The sequence below is a fragment of the Physeter macrocephalus genome, unplaced genomic scaffold, assembly GCF_002837175.3.
Source record: "Physeter macrocephalus isolate SW-GA unplaced genomic scaffold, ASM283717v5 random_516, whole genome shotgun sequence".
NCBI classification, from domain to species: domain Eukaryota; kingdom Metazoa; phylum Chordata; class Mammalia; order Artiodactyla; family Physeteridae; genus Physeter; species Physeter macrocephalus.
This window is the reverse complement of record NW_021145905.1, coordinates 2,792-17,033: the sequence shown is the minus strand read 5'-3', so window position 1 is coordinate 17,033 and position 14,242 is coordinate 2,792. Positions and strand designations below refer to the sequence as shown.

The 14,242-nt window shown below is 63.5% G+C and overlaps 1 protein-coding gene across 3 annotated transcripts; it reads left to right on the top strand.

The window, feature by feature from the left end:
- The first annotated feature begins 2,797 nt into the window (after positions 1-2,797).
- Positions 2,798-13,640, top strand: CFAP410 (cilia and flagella associated protein 410). 3 transcript variants are annotated; one of them, XM_024120292.3, is made up of 7 exons: positions 2,798-2,977; positions 4,430-4,448; positions 5,820-5,866; positions 8,483-8,712; positions 9,692-9,863; positions 10,698-10,791; positions 13,173-13,640. In XM_024120292.3, the coding sequence occupies exons 1-7, from the start codon at positions 2,901-2,903 to the stop codon at positions 13,302-13,304; spliced, it is 771 nt and encodes a 256-aa protein (XP_023976060.1). In that variant the 5' UTR covers positions 2,798-2,900; the 3' UTR covers positions 13,305-13,640. The 3 variants fall into 3 exon arrangements, with proteins under 3 accessions (XP_023976060.1, XP_028341742.1, XP_023976061.1); XM_028485941.2 differs by having other exon boundaries at positions 2,822-2,977; positions 8,552-8,712; XM_024120293.3 differs by having other exon boundaries at positions 2,822-2,977; positions 10,701-10,791.
- Positions 13,641-14,242: the final 602 nt, after the last annotated feature.

Sequence of the window (14,242 nt, the reverse complement as noted above, 5' to 3'; positions counted from 1 at the left end):
GTAGGTGCAAAGGCCCCGAGGTGAACTCAAGTCGTGTGTTTGAGGACCACCAGGAAGGCCATGGTGGCCGGTGGAGCGTGCCAGGGAGTGGGGCACGAGATGAGGGGAGGGGGCAGGGGCCAGATCACGCAGGGTCTTCGTGCCCCTGATGTGGGTCCCCGATCTGACGCGATGTTGTGGGACCCTGTGCTCGTGGATCAAACCACAGCGAGCCTTCAGACCACGGTGCTGCCTGAGGCCCTGCGGGCGGGAAAGCCGAGGCCAGCCCCAGAACGCGTCCATCCTGCCCGAGCGCATCACCGTCCCGTCTCTCCGAGGGATGGTACCGTGTGCGGCCTCCGTCTGGGCCACCATGGCCTTGCCCTCTCTGACTCACCAGCCAGCACCGGGCTGGCTGAGGACAGAGGCTGATGGCCATCAACTGGCCGAGGCATTGCCCTCTCTGGCCGTCCAGCGCCTCGTCCGTGGGCGGTGCCCGGTGGCCTCACTGCTGGGTATAAGAATCTCCGCACCGCGGCCCACCCCCAGTGGCTCTGCCAGACCTCCCAGTCCCCGATTCTCCCGTCTCTGTCCTTTCGGTCCCACCACCACCCAGAGGGTCAGGCCGTTCCTGCCCGCCTGTGAGTCCACGCGTGACCCGAAGTCAGTGCCCTTCCCCACCCCAGCGCGGAGGAACAGGCGCTCCACGTGGGGGGCCAGCCCTCCCGGGACCTCTTGCTCACCTACAGGTCTCGCTGGTGTGCCAAGGCTGCAAGGCCGTTTCCTGGGGTTGTTCCTACAGCTGGTAACCGTGAGACATGAGGGATGTCGCCCCGGGACCAAGATGAGGCCCGCTCACCGGTGGCTGGAAAAGCGGTGGATCCAGAGCTCCCTGATCCCTCCTGGTACCGCGTGAACCCACAGCGTGGGCAGCGAGCATCCACCGAGCCCCTCGCGTCGCTCCCGTGGAACTCGGGTCGGGGCGCTGACGCAAACGTGCCAGTGCCGCGAGGAATAAACCGCCCTTTGTCTCTGACTCAGGAGCCGCAGTCTCCTGCCGGCCCCCGCGAAGGAGTAACAGGCTGACTTACCAGCCTGCAAGTGGGATCAAAGCAAACCCCAGGCTGACACCCTGCTCGAAGCCCTGACTGTTGCGGGCATCGGCCTTCACCAGTCTCTCAGGGCCGCCCGAGGGTGACATCCTGCAGCCCCGTACAGTTCCCCGCGCCACCCTGAGCCGGCCGTCCCTCACCAGCTGATCAGAGGAGCCCCCGCGGGGCCACAGGCACTGGGACGGCGGCGGAGGTGGCATGGGGGTCTGGGCCACCTGTGCTCCAGCTAGCTGTGCCCCCCGCCCCCCGCCCCTCGCACCTGGTTCCACTCACTCAAGGTTGTTTCTGGGTCCACCCACCATACGGTAGAACCCAGGCATGGATGAGGGGGCTCAGGGCAAGAACTGACTGGTAGACCCCTCACAACACGGTGTGTCCCAGCAAAATACAGCACACAGGATGAAATACAGAAAACGCAGCAGTTCTTAAACTACTGTGGGGGTGCTTTTCTTTTTTAAGAATTCTCTGTATTGTCTTTACAATAAAAATGGGGTGCTTGGATGGGATGGGAGATCCTAGAGCAAAATTCCACTCTCCCCCACTGAATTGCACCCCCTGGTCTTGCCAGGGGTCCCTCGTACAGGCAGGTCCTTCACCGCTCTCCAGGGCCCTGGGCTTCGGATGTGGCTGTGCGACCCCTGTGAAAGAAAAAAGTATTCTGACACTCGTTAAAAGAGTAAGGAAGACTTTATTCAAGATTATTGCGATTAGAGGAGAGAGACTGTGCTCAACTCCAAGTTCAACAAGGAAAGGGGGGATTTACAGCCAAGGAGCGGTGAGAGGCCAGTGGATGGAAAGTTACTAAGAGACTTCAAGGGCAGGGGATCTTGCAAACTACAGGCCAAGAAGATTAGCTACCACTTGTGAGGGAGGGATGAGGCCCTTAAGCAGATAATGAGGGCGATCAGAGATCAAGGGTGGGGGTGACTTAGCAGGATCTTTGCTGAGATTGGGCTGGGCAGGCCAAAGACTGGACCGGGGCCTAATGGGAAAGAGGTCCCAGAGGAGGCTGAGTTTGGTCTTGTCAATTCTAACGGGTCTGAGATCCCGGGTACCTGTCTTAATGTACTCTGCAGCCCAAGTAACCTTTGATTTCTAAAATGTTTAAGTACTCGCGAGATCTCTGTTAGGGCTGGCCCGTACCTTTGGCACCTGCCGCCTTTCCTGAAATGCTGAGAGGGAGAGGATCAACGCAGCCCTGGGACTGTCCTGGAGTTCTCCTCTCAACACTTTAAATCTTTCTAATTCAGGGCAGTTACGAGACCATCACTTCTAATGCACGGGACTCGGGGCGGGGACTGGGGCCCGGGGTTGGGGTTCGGGGCGGGGGCTGGGGCCAGTGGCTGGGGTTCGGGATTTGGGACTCAGGGCGGGGACTGGGGCCCGGGGTTGGTGTCCAGGGTTCGGGGATCGGGGAGGGGGCTGGGGTCCGGGGGGTTGGGATTCGGAACCCGACCGGGGCCCCGCGGCTGGCTGCAGTCGCCAACCCTGTCGCCTCAGAATCGCGCCAGAGCCGCGCCAGAATCACGTCAGAGCCGGGCGTCCCCAAAACGCGCATGCGCAGAACCTAGCGCCCGGTGCCAGGGGCGGAGCGGAGCGGGCAAGGCGGAGCCAACGCGGAAGCCCAGGCGGCACCACTGCGCTCGCGCCGGCCCGCCTCCTCGCTGCCGGCCAATGGGCTCTCAGCACCCGCCCCTGACGACGCGGGCCCCGCCCCTTGGAGAAGCGCCGCGGCCAGGCGGACGGCCTCCGTGGTAGCTGGCGGTTTGAGAGCTGGGCCGGGGTGAGGGCTCTGGGCGGCCCGCTGTCATGAAGCTGACGCGGAAGATGGTCCTGTCCCGGGCCAAGGCCTCGGAGCTGCACAGCGTGCGGAAGCTCAACTGCTGGTGAGGCCCAGAGGCCGGGGGCCGTCCCCGCGTGTCCCCGGCAGCCCCTTCCCGGGACCCCCTCCCTGGGACAGGGCTGGGAAGAGCCGTCTAGGAATGGAGACCGCTGCCCAGCACCTCGGCCCTGGAGCGGGGACCCCAGCTCGCCCCCTCTGCTCTGGGGCGGGACCGAGAAGGGCCTGCGGAGGATGCAGAGGGGTTCGGGGTGGAGGGGGGCACCTCTGGCCTCACCTTCCTGGCCCCTGTCCAGGCTGGTCTGCCCGGTCCCAGGGGCTCACAGCCTCTGGGAGGTGATGCCATAAGCTCAGGGGGCCTTTGGGGAAAGGTCGTTTCAGAATTTTCACTCCTCCTGAGCAGTGGTATTTCACACACAGCTCCAAAGCTGCCCTCCTTGCTGGAAACAATTGGAATTATCTTAAAGACTGGCTCTTGGGCTTCTAGGTAGCTTTAGTGGGCAGACGTTTCCCTCTGTGGACAGGTCTCATTTCTGACATTGTCAGCAGTCCCTGGGAGCCAGGCCTGTTGATAAGGTGGGAGATCAAGGTGTTTGACACCCTTGCTAGGGGAAAGAAAGGAAACTGAGACTCCAAAGTGATGCTTCAGTAAACATTTTTGTAATTGAGCCCTGGGGCGGGGGGGGGGGGCGTGCGGAGAGGGGTTGTCCCCAGGGGACTTACTGTCCGGGAGGTGACAGGAAGAGGTACAGGTGCAGGCTCAAAGGCAGGGCGGCCAGGCCTAGCCGAGCCGAGGTAGGACCAGAAGTACTTCTGAAACTCCAGAAAGGTCCGCACACGTTCACTGGGGGATCAGAGCACGGCTCCACGCGCCCTGTACACTGGACAGTTCAGGTGGCGCTCAGCCAGACGTAGACCGTCCTCCCACTGGTGTCGGGCAGATTGACTGCAGTGAGCTCTGCCTGTTCATTAAAAGCCTTTCTCCCTGCGCTGCTCATCTGGTATTTTGGCCACGGCATCCATGTCATTGTTTTCAATAATGTGTGCCTTTGTTCTGCATGGGGCGGTCATTCTTCCCCTAAGCAGGGAGGCACAACAGCCCTATTCCAGGCTTTCTGAAGTGTGTTTCATAAGTCGCATGTTTAGCCTTTGAACTTGGCCCTTACAAAGACTCCCTTGTTTACGCACATTAGTGAGGGAATTATCCCTCAGTGCAACAGCCTCGAGAATGAGTAAATCTTTGTGTCCTTCAAATGCGGGAACCTCTGCCGTGCCTTAGTCTACGAAGGAGCCCGCCAGTATCAAATAGTTTTGTCCAAAATCAACCAGGAAACGATTTGGGGCACCTTTGTCAGTTATCTGGGAAAGCTTTCTTTTACTTTGTCGTTAAAATCACAGACTCTTAGAGGTTGTAGACGTTTGTCGTTAATTTTTGTTTTTAATGTTTTAAATTCAACTTTAACAAAATAAAAGTGCGTATGTCTTTCTCTCTCCCCAGGGGCAGCCGCCTCACCGATGTAAGTATCATGCTGATCATCTCCAGACAGTCCCTGGTCCCCAAGAGGCTGGTTAAATTGACAGACCGCTCCCATTCGACCCAGGTGGCCGACCAGTACTTTGTTCCTTGAGCAGTTTTTGTAAGGCAGAACCACTCATGAAAAAAAAGTTCTGTAGGACCCAAGTGCACTGTGGTGTTCCTGCACACACTCTCCTGCAGGTGACAGGCAGGCCTCCCAGAGAGCGGCCAGGTCCGAGGCACAGACCTGCTCCCACCCGGGAAGAGCCCCAGCGGCTTGGTTGGCTTTAAGGAGCAGTGCGCTCAGCCGGAGGTTTCCTTGTATAGGTTCCTGGACTTCACGTCCCCGAGGAGTTTCTTCACTTCAGCTCCTCGCCTTGGTCGGATCCAGCTTCACCCCGACTCCCATGGCAGGAAGAAATGGGGCCTGGGTGGGGGCAGAGCACGGAGCTGGGCCGCTGGGCTGAGCTGTGTGTCCACGAATAGGTTTCTGCCCCCGCCCGCCCGCCCGTTTCTGGGATGAGCGTCTCCAGCTCGTACAGAGTGTGGGTGCTAGTCAGCGGGTTCTTATGGCCTTCTGTTTTGTACCTTGAACCATACCTTTTCTGAGAAACAAAGTCGGAAATGCTGTCAGGGCTGTCCAGAAGAGCCGGTTCCGCCTCATTCTGTGGCCGAAGTGCTGCCTATTCAGCAGCAAAAACAAACGAAGCAAAACACCACTGTAACAGAAAACAGATCCACTGCAAATGTGAAGCGTTCTGACCAGACAGTGCGCTCGTTGGTGTCAGGGACCCCATCTGGCCCCGTGCGTGGTGTCTGGCAGGCACACGGATATTTGGGGCTTCACCGTCCATCGGCCTTACAGGTCAGGGAGCCGGCATGGACCATCCTGAGCCCCGCTGGTCTCTTCCACTGAGTCAGTGTTAAGATGGTCTGAGATCCACTTTCAAGCCTGTCTCCCTTTTGGCGCAGCTCTGTTGGCCAGAAGCGGCTTCTGTCCTTTCCCTGGATGTCAGGGGCAGCAAGAAGAAAGGCTCTCTGTCCATTCAGCCCCCCTTACTGAGGTCCGCTGAGGGCATCTAAAATTAGGGGTGCTCCGTCTCGAGGGCTGGCAGCATTTGGTAGTAATGATGCTGTTTAAAGTTGTGGAGAGGGTGACCGTTCCTCCGTCAGGTAGAGGGGACGTCTGGGCTGCAGAGGGGAGCAGGATGCAGAGCCCTGCATGCTCCTGGGGCGAGGGAGGCTCCTCTGCTTAGGCCCCTGGCGTGGGGTGGACTGCAGCTCCAACTCGGTTCTCTTGGCTGCTGGAGGGGTGACGTCACGGGGCCAGTGCCCAGCGACTTCTGCAAAATCACCTTCTTTTCCTTCCTAGATCTCTATATGCCGGGAGATGCCCAGCCTGGAAGTGATCACCCTCAGGTACTAGACGCCGGCCCACCCCACTCTTAAGTCACTGGGGCTGGAAGAGGAGGAGAATGTTCAGATCCCCTCTGCGGGCCCTTAGATAACCTGAGAATTCCCAACCAAGGTCTGGGAGGGCCACTGCTGCAGGCCAGGTCCAGGCAGGACGAGGGCCTGGCTGCTCCGCAGCTCCGCCCCGCTTCCTGGGGGGCACCCGGGCCTCCCCCTGAGCTCGCCCTGCCCGTCCTGGGGTCAGCGGGTGCTGCCCTCCTAATGGTGAGCAGCCGCCCCAGGGTGACCACGTCTGCCCCGGGGTGCCAGCCTTTTCTGCCCTCCTGGTTCCGTCACTGCCTGGAGCTCTGCCAGCTTCCCTGCATCACACGATCTGTCCTTGGTAATAGTTGACCTCTTCCAGAATCATTAGCGGTTTAACGAAGGAAACCTCGAAAGAACCAGATAGTGCCTTTGGGGCTTCAGGCGCCTGGGGAGTTTGCAGGGTCCGGGAGGGAGGAGCGTCCTCCAGCCCTGAGCTCTGTGCTGTCCGCTCTGGGCCCGGGAGGGAGCTGAGCCTGCTGGATGCCGGGGTGGGTGCTTTCTGCAGGTCCCCACACCTAGCACCTCAGGGGGATTCAAGCCCTGTAAGGAAGGCAGACTCCCTGCCGGGCAGCTGAGAAGGTCGCAGGACTCGCCCTGCGCGTGGGGCCGTGGGCCCTCGGTCCCGCGCCCGCCCCGCGACTTACCTTCCTCGTCACGCAGCCGGCCATCCTGTTTGTCCCTCCCCGGCCCTCTGCTCGGCCTCCTTTGCGCCTTCCGAGGTCACCTGGTGGGTGCCGTGCCGCCCACCTTGCGCTCACGCACCCCCAGCCCCGACCCGACGGGCTCAGGCCGGCACCTTCTTGCGGGATGAAGGAGTGAAGGAAGGAGTGCGCCCGGGCCCGGTCTCCCACCCGGGGCCCAGCTCGGGCCTGTGCGCCTTGGCTGCCCTGGCCGTAAGGCCCGTCAGACGGGCGCGAAGGCAGCGGCAGCCCCGGGGAGGGGTGGGGTGGAGGCGAGGAGGGGCGGGTGCACTGGGGCACACGGAGGGCCAGCATGTGCGGCGCCAGCCGTCGCTGTCACTTACCTGGTACGATTATCAGCGAAGCTGGGGTTTGAGCCCACGCCCCAGAAGGCCTTACCTGACAAACAAACGTGTACGCTTTCATTACCCAAAAACAGCAGGAAACTTGCGGCGGGCTGCGGGCTTAACCCCATCACCGCCGAGCGCTGTCTGAGGAATCTGGGGCAAGTTGCTGGGCCTCCGAGCCGAAGGCCCCCTCGTCGTGCAGCAGGGCCTCTCACCGCCGCGGCCGGCGGGGGACAGTGCCCAGGGCTGCCGCCTGGCTGGCTGGCCACCCCCCCACAGCGTGGGGACTGCTGCTTGGATGCGGGTTGGCCGTCCTGGGAGATGACTTCGTTTGGCTTTGGTCTCGGTGCCCACGGGCAGGAAGGCTTAGTCCACTCTGGCTGCTCTAGTGGGATTTTACAGACACTCATTCCTCACCGTTCTGAGGCCACAAGCCCGAGATCAGGGTCTAGCGAGGGGCTGCCTCTTGGCTCACGGACGGCATCTTCGCCCTGTGTCCTCACCCGGCAGAAGGGTGGAGAGCTCTGTGGGGTCCCTTTTATAAGGGCACTGACCCCGCTCATGGGGGCCCCACCTCCTAACGCCGCTGCACTGGGGGGTCAGGATCTCAACATCCGAATCTGGGGGCCACACTCGGTCTGTAGCAACGGCAGCCTCAGCCCAGTGGGCGAGGAGGGGACTCCGGGCCACCGCAGGCTGAGGTTCTCGCGTCACCCCACGGCCTGCGCAGCTTCCCCGATGGCGAGCGTTCCCGAGCCCGGGTGTGCTCGCGCTGCGATGGCGTCAGCCTCGTCCCGGCCGCCGGGCGAGGTGGTGCCGAGCACACCAGCAGCCACGTTGACGAGTGAGTGTCGGGTGGGGCACAGGAGTTGGGGCAGCCTGCCCAGCACAAATGCAGCGTCCGGCCAAGCGTGGTCTAGGCCGGTCTGGCATGTCGGGCGGGGTCCCCCGCGGCCCGGGGCTCCGGGCACGAGGATGTGCTCGCTGCCCCCCTCGAGCTCAGCCAGCTGGTCCGACTGGGTGTGCAGGGGGTGATCCCGTTCCGTCAGCTCAAAGCTGTAGGTCTCTGCCGGGTGCCTGGCTGATTTCCTGTCTCTGGTTCACTCGCAACTTAAACCCGTAGCTGTTTCTTTTGTGAACCTGGGGTTTGGAAGTTCAGTGCTCGGTTCTTGGTCACGTCGTGGGTTTTCCTGGCCGCTGCCAGCCTTGGGCTTGGTGTGTCCAGGGAGGCCGCAGTCTCCTGTCCTGTGGGGGGGCTGAGACCTCCTACCCCCAGGGTTGACTCCTCGCGGCCTCTACAGAGCGGGGGCTGCCGCTGCCACCCTCAGCTGGAGGAGCTTCCCCTGCCCCCAGGGCTTCCTCCTGGGCCTGGGCCCTCCCTTGCCCTCGACTAGCCACGGCAGGGTCTGACCTACTTCTAAGGCGAGGGCAGGCGGGCACTGGCCCAGCGGCGCTCGCGTCGCCGTGGGGCGGGGGGGCCCCGGCGGGCGCTGACGGCCGTCTCCCTGCAGCGTCAACAGCATCTCCACCCTGGAGCCCGTGAGCCGCTGCCGGCAGCTGAGCGAGCTCTACCTGCGCAGGAACTGCATCCCCAGTCTGGCGGAGCTCTTCTACCTGAAGGGCCTCCCGTGCCTGCGCGTGCTGTGGCTGGCGGAGAACCCCTGCTGCGGCGCCTGCCCGCACCTCTACCGCATGACCGTCCTGCGCAACCTGCCTCACCTGCAGAAGCTGGACAACCAGGGTAGGTGCCCGCGGGCCGGGTCGCGCGCGAGCAGGCTCCACCCCTACCCTCCCGCAGGTGCCGGGGAGGCCGGCCTCCTCGGGGTGCCCCAGGTTGTGCCGCCTGCCGCCCGGCGCGGCCCCTCGCGGAGCGCAGGGCCTCAGCTGAACCCGCCCAGTTGTGTCTCTGTCCCACCGTCGAAGCGCTGAGTTGCTGCTTCTCCTTTTTATCCTGCTAAGTACCCTCTGCTCCAAATGCTCATCCACCTGCCCCGGGAGCACGTGACGGTCTGGGTGGCCGGGCAGCGTCACTGCTGGTCGACAGGGTCCCGAGGTGGTGATGCCAGCAGGTGAGGGCGCTCCATCGCTCCTTGACCCCCCCCACCCCGGGTTGCCTTGCTGTTGGAGGGGTGGGGTGGGGGGTGGGGGGGCGCCTTCCTGCCGTTTCAACCCGCATCTCCTCCGTCACCCACGAGGCGATGTGTGTGGGCCCTTCCCGCTCCCACCTCTGGGGTTCCAGCTCGTTTCCAGGGCCGTGCCTTTTTCCTGTGAATCCCCTGGCGTTCTCTGTGGTGGTTCCTGACCCTCACGTCCACGATTATTTTCTCCTAGGTGAACGATTTTAATATAAATAAACTTCAGATAAACTGTCACGTGTGAGTGAAATAGAGGAAATATAGTGTAGTCGATTCCTTTTAAAAACCTGTCTTAGTTTAGGGTTTTTTATGAGTTCTCCATCTGCTTTGGGCAAATGCTGAAATTCACATTCACAAGCAGTCACGGGCCATCTGTCGTGTCTCCAGCACCTCCAGGGCGGGATGCGATGGTAGGGGACCCAGCCCTGCTGCCGGGTGCTGGCCGTCGGGGTGGACAGACAGCCGCCTCATCTCCGAAGCAGACCGTGCTGAGCGCCGGGGGGACGGCCGGGCCACGGCTCGTCGTGGGGCTCGCTTGCGGTGAGGCCACTGATGCTTTTGCCCCCTCCCCCTCCCCCTCCCAAGCTGTGACGGAGGAGGAGGTGTCCCGAGCGCTGGTGGAGGGAGAGGAGGTCACGGCCCCCAGCAGAGAGGACTCAGGGGATGGCCCGCCCGAGCTGTCCTACACCCTGAGCGCCGAGGACGCCGCCGCCGAGATGCCGCGGGACCCGCTGAGCCTCGGCGAGGAGGAGACCAGGTGTGGCCCGCGGGCCTGCCCGGTCCTCCCGCGCGCGGCTGCGCCTCTGGGGCTGGAGGGGGGGTGCGGGTGTTTGTTTCTGGGCTGGCTCTCGGGGGCCCCCAGCCTGGGGTCAGCCACGTGGCCAAGAGAAGGCCCAGGGCAGGGAGCTCGTGCGAGTGCGGGACCAGCCGTCCGCAGGGAGTGGTGGACTCGGGGCGGTGGGCTAGTGGGCGTGCAGGGCCCCCTGGGCAGGAGGGAAGCCTCGTGGCCATGGCCGTGCCCGGCCGAGCCTCTGTGCAGCCTCAGGAGCCCCGGGGATGGCGGGGCGTGTGGGCTGAGGGAGAGCCCTCCCTGACCCACAGGGCACCTCAGTTGAACGATCGTCACAGACGTTTGTGGGCAGAAACTGGACTTGGGGAACGTGGTGGAGACCATCGTTCACAGCGGGGCCCCAGGCCGGGCGTCCGCTTGCAGATGAGGCCCACGCGCCTTACTGTCCCGCGGCGGGAGAGGGAGGGCACGTGGCTTTTGCTCTTTGTCCGGGGCTCGTGCAGCATTTGTGCTCGTGCCCCACCCCCCGGCCCTGGGGGGAGCTCCAGGAGCAGGGAGGTGACCCCAGGGGTCAGAGAAGTAGAGCTGCCCCGCCCGCCCGTCCACTGCGCCTGTCCCCCCCAGAAGCAGAGTCCTGCAGTGGGCCTTTCCCTGCGTACGGGGTGGGGTCCACTTTTAGGAGCCTCTTCTCGCCGTGCCCCGAGGCGCTGGACCCACAGATGTTGTGTGAACAGTGCGGGCGGGGCTCCGTGCCCCTCGGGCCTCACGCACCGCTGTCCTCCCCCAACCCGCCCCCGCCAGCAGCATCCAGGGGCAGCTGGGCCTGAAGCGCCCTTCCCGGGACCAGTTCCCTTCCTTCTCGCAGAGGGCGGCCACAAGCAGTCGCAGGAACAGGGTGAGTGTGACGGAGGCTCTGCTCTGGCCGGAGGTGGCCCCAGAGTGTGGAGATCGGGGGCTGGGGGTCGGGGGACAGGGTGAGTGTGACGGGGGCTGCTCTGGCCGGAGGTGGCCCCAGAACGTGGAGATCGGGGGCTGGGGCTCGGGGGACGGGGGCTGGAGACACCAGAGGGCGGCCACAAGCAGTCGCAGGAACAGGGTGAGTGTGACGGAGGCTCTGCTCTGGCCGGAGGTGGCCCCAGAGTGTGGAGATCGGGGGCTGGGGGTCGGGGGACAGGGTGAGTGTGACGGGGGCTGCTCTGGCCGGAGGTGGCCCCAGAACGTGGAGATCGGGGGCTGGGGCGGGGGGGGCGGGGGCTGGAGACACCACAGGGACGCGCGAAGCCAGGCCCTAGAGGGTGGGAAGCCGACCATCTGGGTCCAGAGTCTGTGTCTACGTCTCAGCTGGTTGGACGTGGCAGACAGAGGCGCGGGTGCCTGAGTGCGCGGCGGGGGTCCCCCCGCGCCCAGGCCTGTGCCGAGGGCGGTCTGGGGGCGGGAAGGCTGCTGCCTGGGGAGAGGCCTCCCGCCTGCGGTTAGAAGCAGGGACCCTCCTGGCCAGGGCGGCGGCGGTGTCCCTGTGCAGTGACCGGGCGGCAGGCCCCACGGCTCCACAGGCATCCCCGTAAGGATCACAGCTTGTTGGCTGAACCATAAGTACGTCGTGTGGGCAGTTGAGTGACATCAGTGAAGACCCGGGTCCCTCCAAGTCCTCTCGTGTCACTCTGGCTTGTGCTTGGGCTCGTCCGGCACTCAGGGATGCCCTGCTCCAGGCTCGCGGCCGGCAGAAGGGTGGGGCCGTTTCTTGCCGTGTGTCCTCTTACCAGTGCGACATCTTCCCCACCTGCCCCCTGGCCCCCGGCAGGCTCGCTGTCAGTTCCCCGAGCCGGTCATTGGCAGGGGACTGGGTCACCAGTCAGCTCAGCCCAGAGGGAACCTCGCCCCCAGCTCCCGTGGGAAGGGGAGCTGTCTGAGCCAGGGTCTGTGGGGAGGCCCGTGACCCCCCAGCACCTGCTCCAGCCCCTGGCTCGGCCTGACCAGAGCTGTCGGGTGCTGTGACCTCCCTGTGGCATCGTGAAGGGGGGCACCACAGTCCGAGCGGGGCTGCCTGAAGCCACGGGCTGGGCCTCGCTCAGTCACGCGGTGACCACTTGAAATGCGTGCAGAGCTCACGGGAGGCACAGGAGTGGATGGACTGAGGCCCCGCCCTTGGAAGTGCCAGCCCCCAGGGCTGTGGACAGATGTGACCACAGGCTGAAGGCCGATCTAGGCAGCAGTCATTTGGCCTGTGGCTAGTCTCCCCGGCCCTGCCCCACCCCAGCAGGTCACTGTCCCCTCGTGGCAACACTCTCCTCAATGAGGTGGCCGCGTGGGGCAGCTCAGGGTCCCTGCACACACTTCCCGCATGTTTTGGGAGGAGCCCGAGGTATGTACCGTCCCCAGTGGCAGGTCTGCCCAGCAGGTGGGCTAAGGCCTGAAGCTCCCCCCACCCTCACTCCCACTCCAGGGCCTCTGCAGCGCAGAGTGGACCAGAGATTGAAGACACTGGTTCAACTCCGCGCCTGCCATAAGTGCAAACGAAAGACCATCAAACCTGCTCAGACAGGACCCCTGCTCTGAAAGCAGAGGACAGAAGGGCCCTGGCTCTGCCACCGAGGGTCCCGGCCAGGCTGGGTGTCCCTGTGGCCATCAAGCCCCCTGCAGGCCTCTGAGCGCAAGGTGCCGGTGGCCAGGAAGACCTGGGGACACGGGGGAGGGCTGGTGAGATTTGAGGGGAGCAGGGGTCTTAGCGCGTTGCAGAGCCAGGGATCAGCACCCCAAGCGTGAGCCTCTGAGCGATGTCCTCAGGTGTCCACACGGGCCGCATGCTCTGGCTTGCGGCTGTGCCTCAGGTCATTCCACAAGAAGGGTCGGCTCAAGTAGCCGCCTTGTGCAAAATCCTTCCAGAATTTTCCTAGTAGAAATGGCAATGTTTCCCTGCTCAAATGCAGATGGAAACCAGGTGTAGCCATGTGGACACGGGTGCCTCACACGCTAAGCACGTGTGCATTTGAGCGCGTGTTGCTGAGAGCCTGCTTCTGGCCCCTGCTCCACTGCCGCCCGGCCTCTCTGGGCCTCAGGGCTGTGAACAGGAGGCGAGTCCGTTCGTAGGAAGTCCCTGCCGGCGGTGGGTGCCGCACCCGTGCCACGACGGTGGCTTCCGTCCGCCGGAGTCTCCATCTGTTGCCTGCAAGGCCGCCCTCCTGCAGGCTATGCTCCCGCGATGTGCGCGTGTGTCGTGGTGTGGGCGGCCCAGCCTCGCAGGCGTGATGCTCACCCAGTGACTCTCTGTGCCCCCAGAGCAACATCCTGACCGCCGTCCTCCTGCTGCTGCGGGAACTGGACAGCGAGGGGCTGGAGGCCGTCCACCAGCGCGTGGTCAGCCGGCTCCAGGCCCTGCGGAAGCAGGAGCTGCAGGAGGCCACGGAGTGACTGACTGTCAGCGGGGACCCCGAGCTGAAGTCCGGCGTCTTCCCGAGCACCTGGGAGAGTGGGGGGTCTCAGCTGCGGCCTCTGCTCGACCCCAGGCTGAGCCTCGGTGCGCGGGGCTGCGTCCTTAGGGAGCCTCGCCCACCCAGGAAAGCCGAGCTTTCTCTGTGGACGGGCACCACGCCAGGGCAAGAGGGGCTGCCTGGGCAGACCTGCCCCTGTGCCCTCTGCTGTGAAGGGCCGTAGCCAGATGCCCTCCTGTATGCCAGGGCCACCTCGACTTGCCTCTTCCTGAAGGTGGGCTTTGCAGCCGTCCTCCCTAATAAATATTTTTCCAAAGCCTGATCTGGAAGCAGATGTTTCCTGAATGACAGGCACGGCCTTGACGTTCTTGGCAAAGGCAAGGGCACTCACCCGCGCATGTTTTCTCAGCCGGTTGTCTGACTCTGTCACGGGATGGATTTCTGTTGACCACAGGAGACTTCCAGAACGGTGGCACCCTTAGGGGTGGGCTGCCTGCCGCCTGCAGGGCCGTTTTGTCTGCAGGGCACTTGTGTCCCTTCTTGAGAGCCCCGCACGACACAGAGGGTCTGTGCTGCCCGAGTGAGAAGACCTGGACGACAGGCCTGCCGCTTCTGTCTGGGGACCTGAAGCAGCTGCGTGGGAAGGGACAGCCTTCTGGAAACTGTGTCTTAAGTTCTCTTCCTTTGGGAAGAGTTGCAGGCCTTGCTGCGGTGACCAGGATGCGGGCAGTGACTCCACAGCCCTGGGGTCCTTCCTGGTGCCCCCAGTGCAAGGGGAGGAGGGTTCCCCCTGAGCCGTTAGGGGAGGTCCCTTCTTGCTGGGCTCGAAATGACAGGGACCGGTGTCCTGTTCGGGCAGGAACATCCACGTCCCTGTGGGGGCCGAGGGTGTGTCAGGTTACACGAGGGCTGCACAGA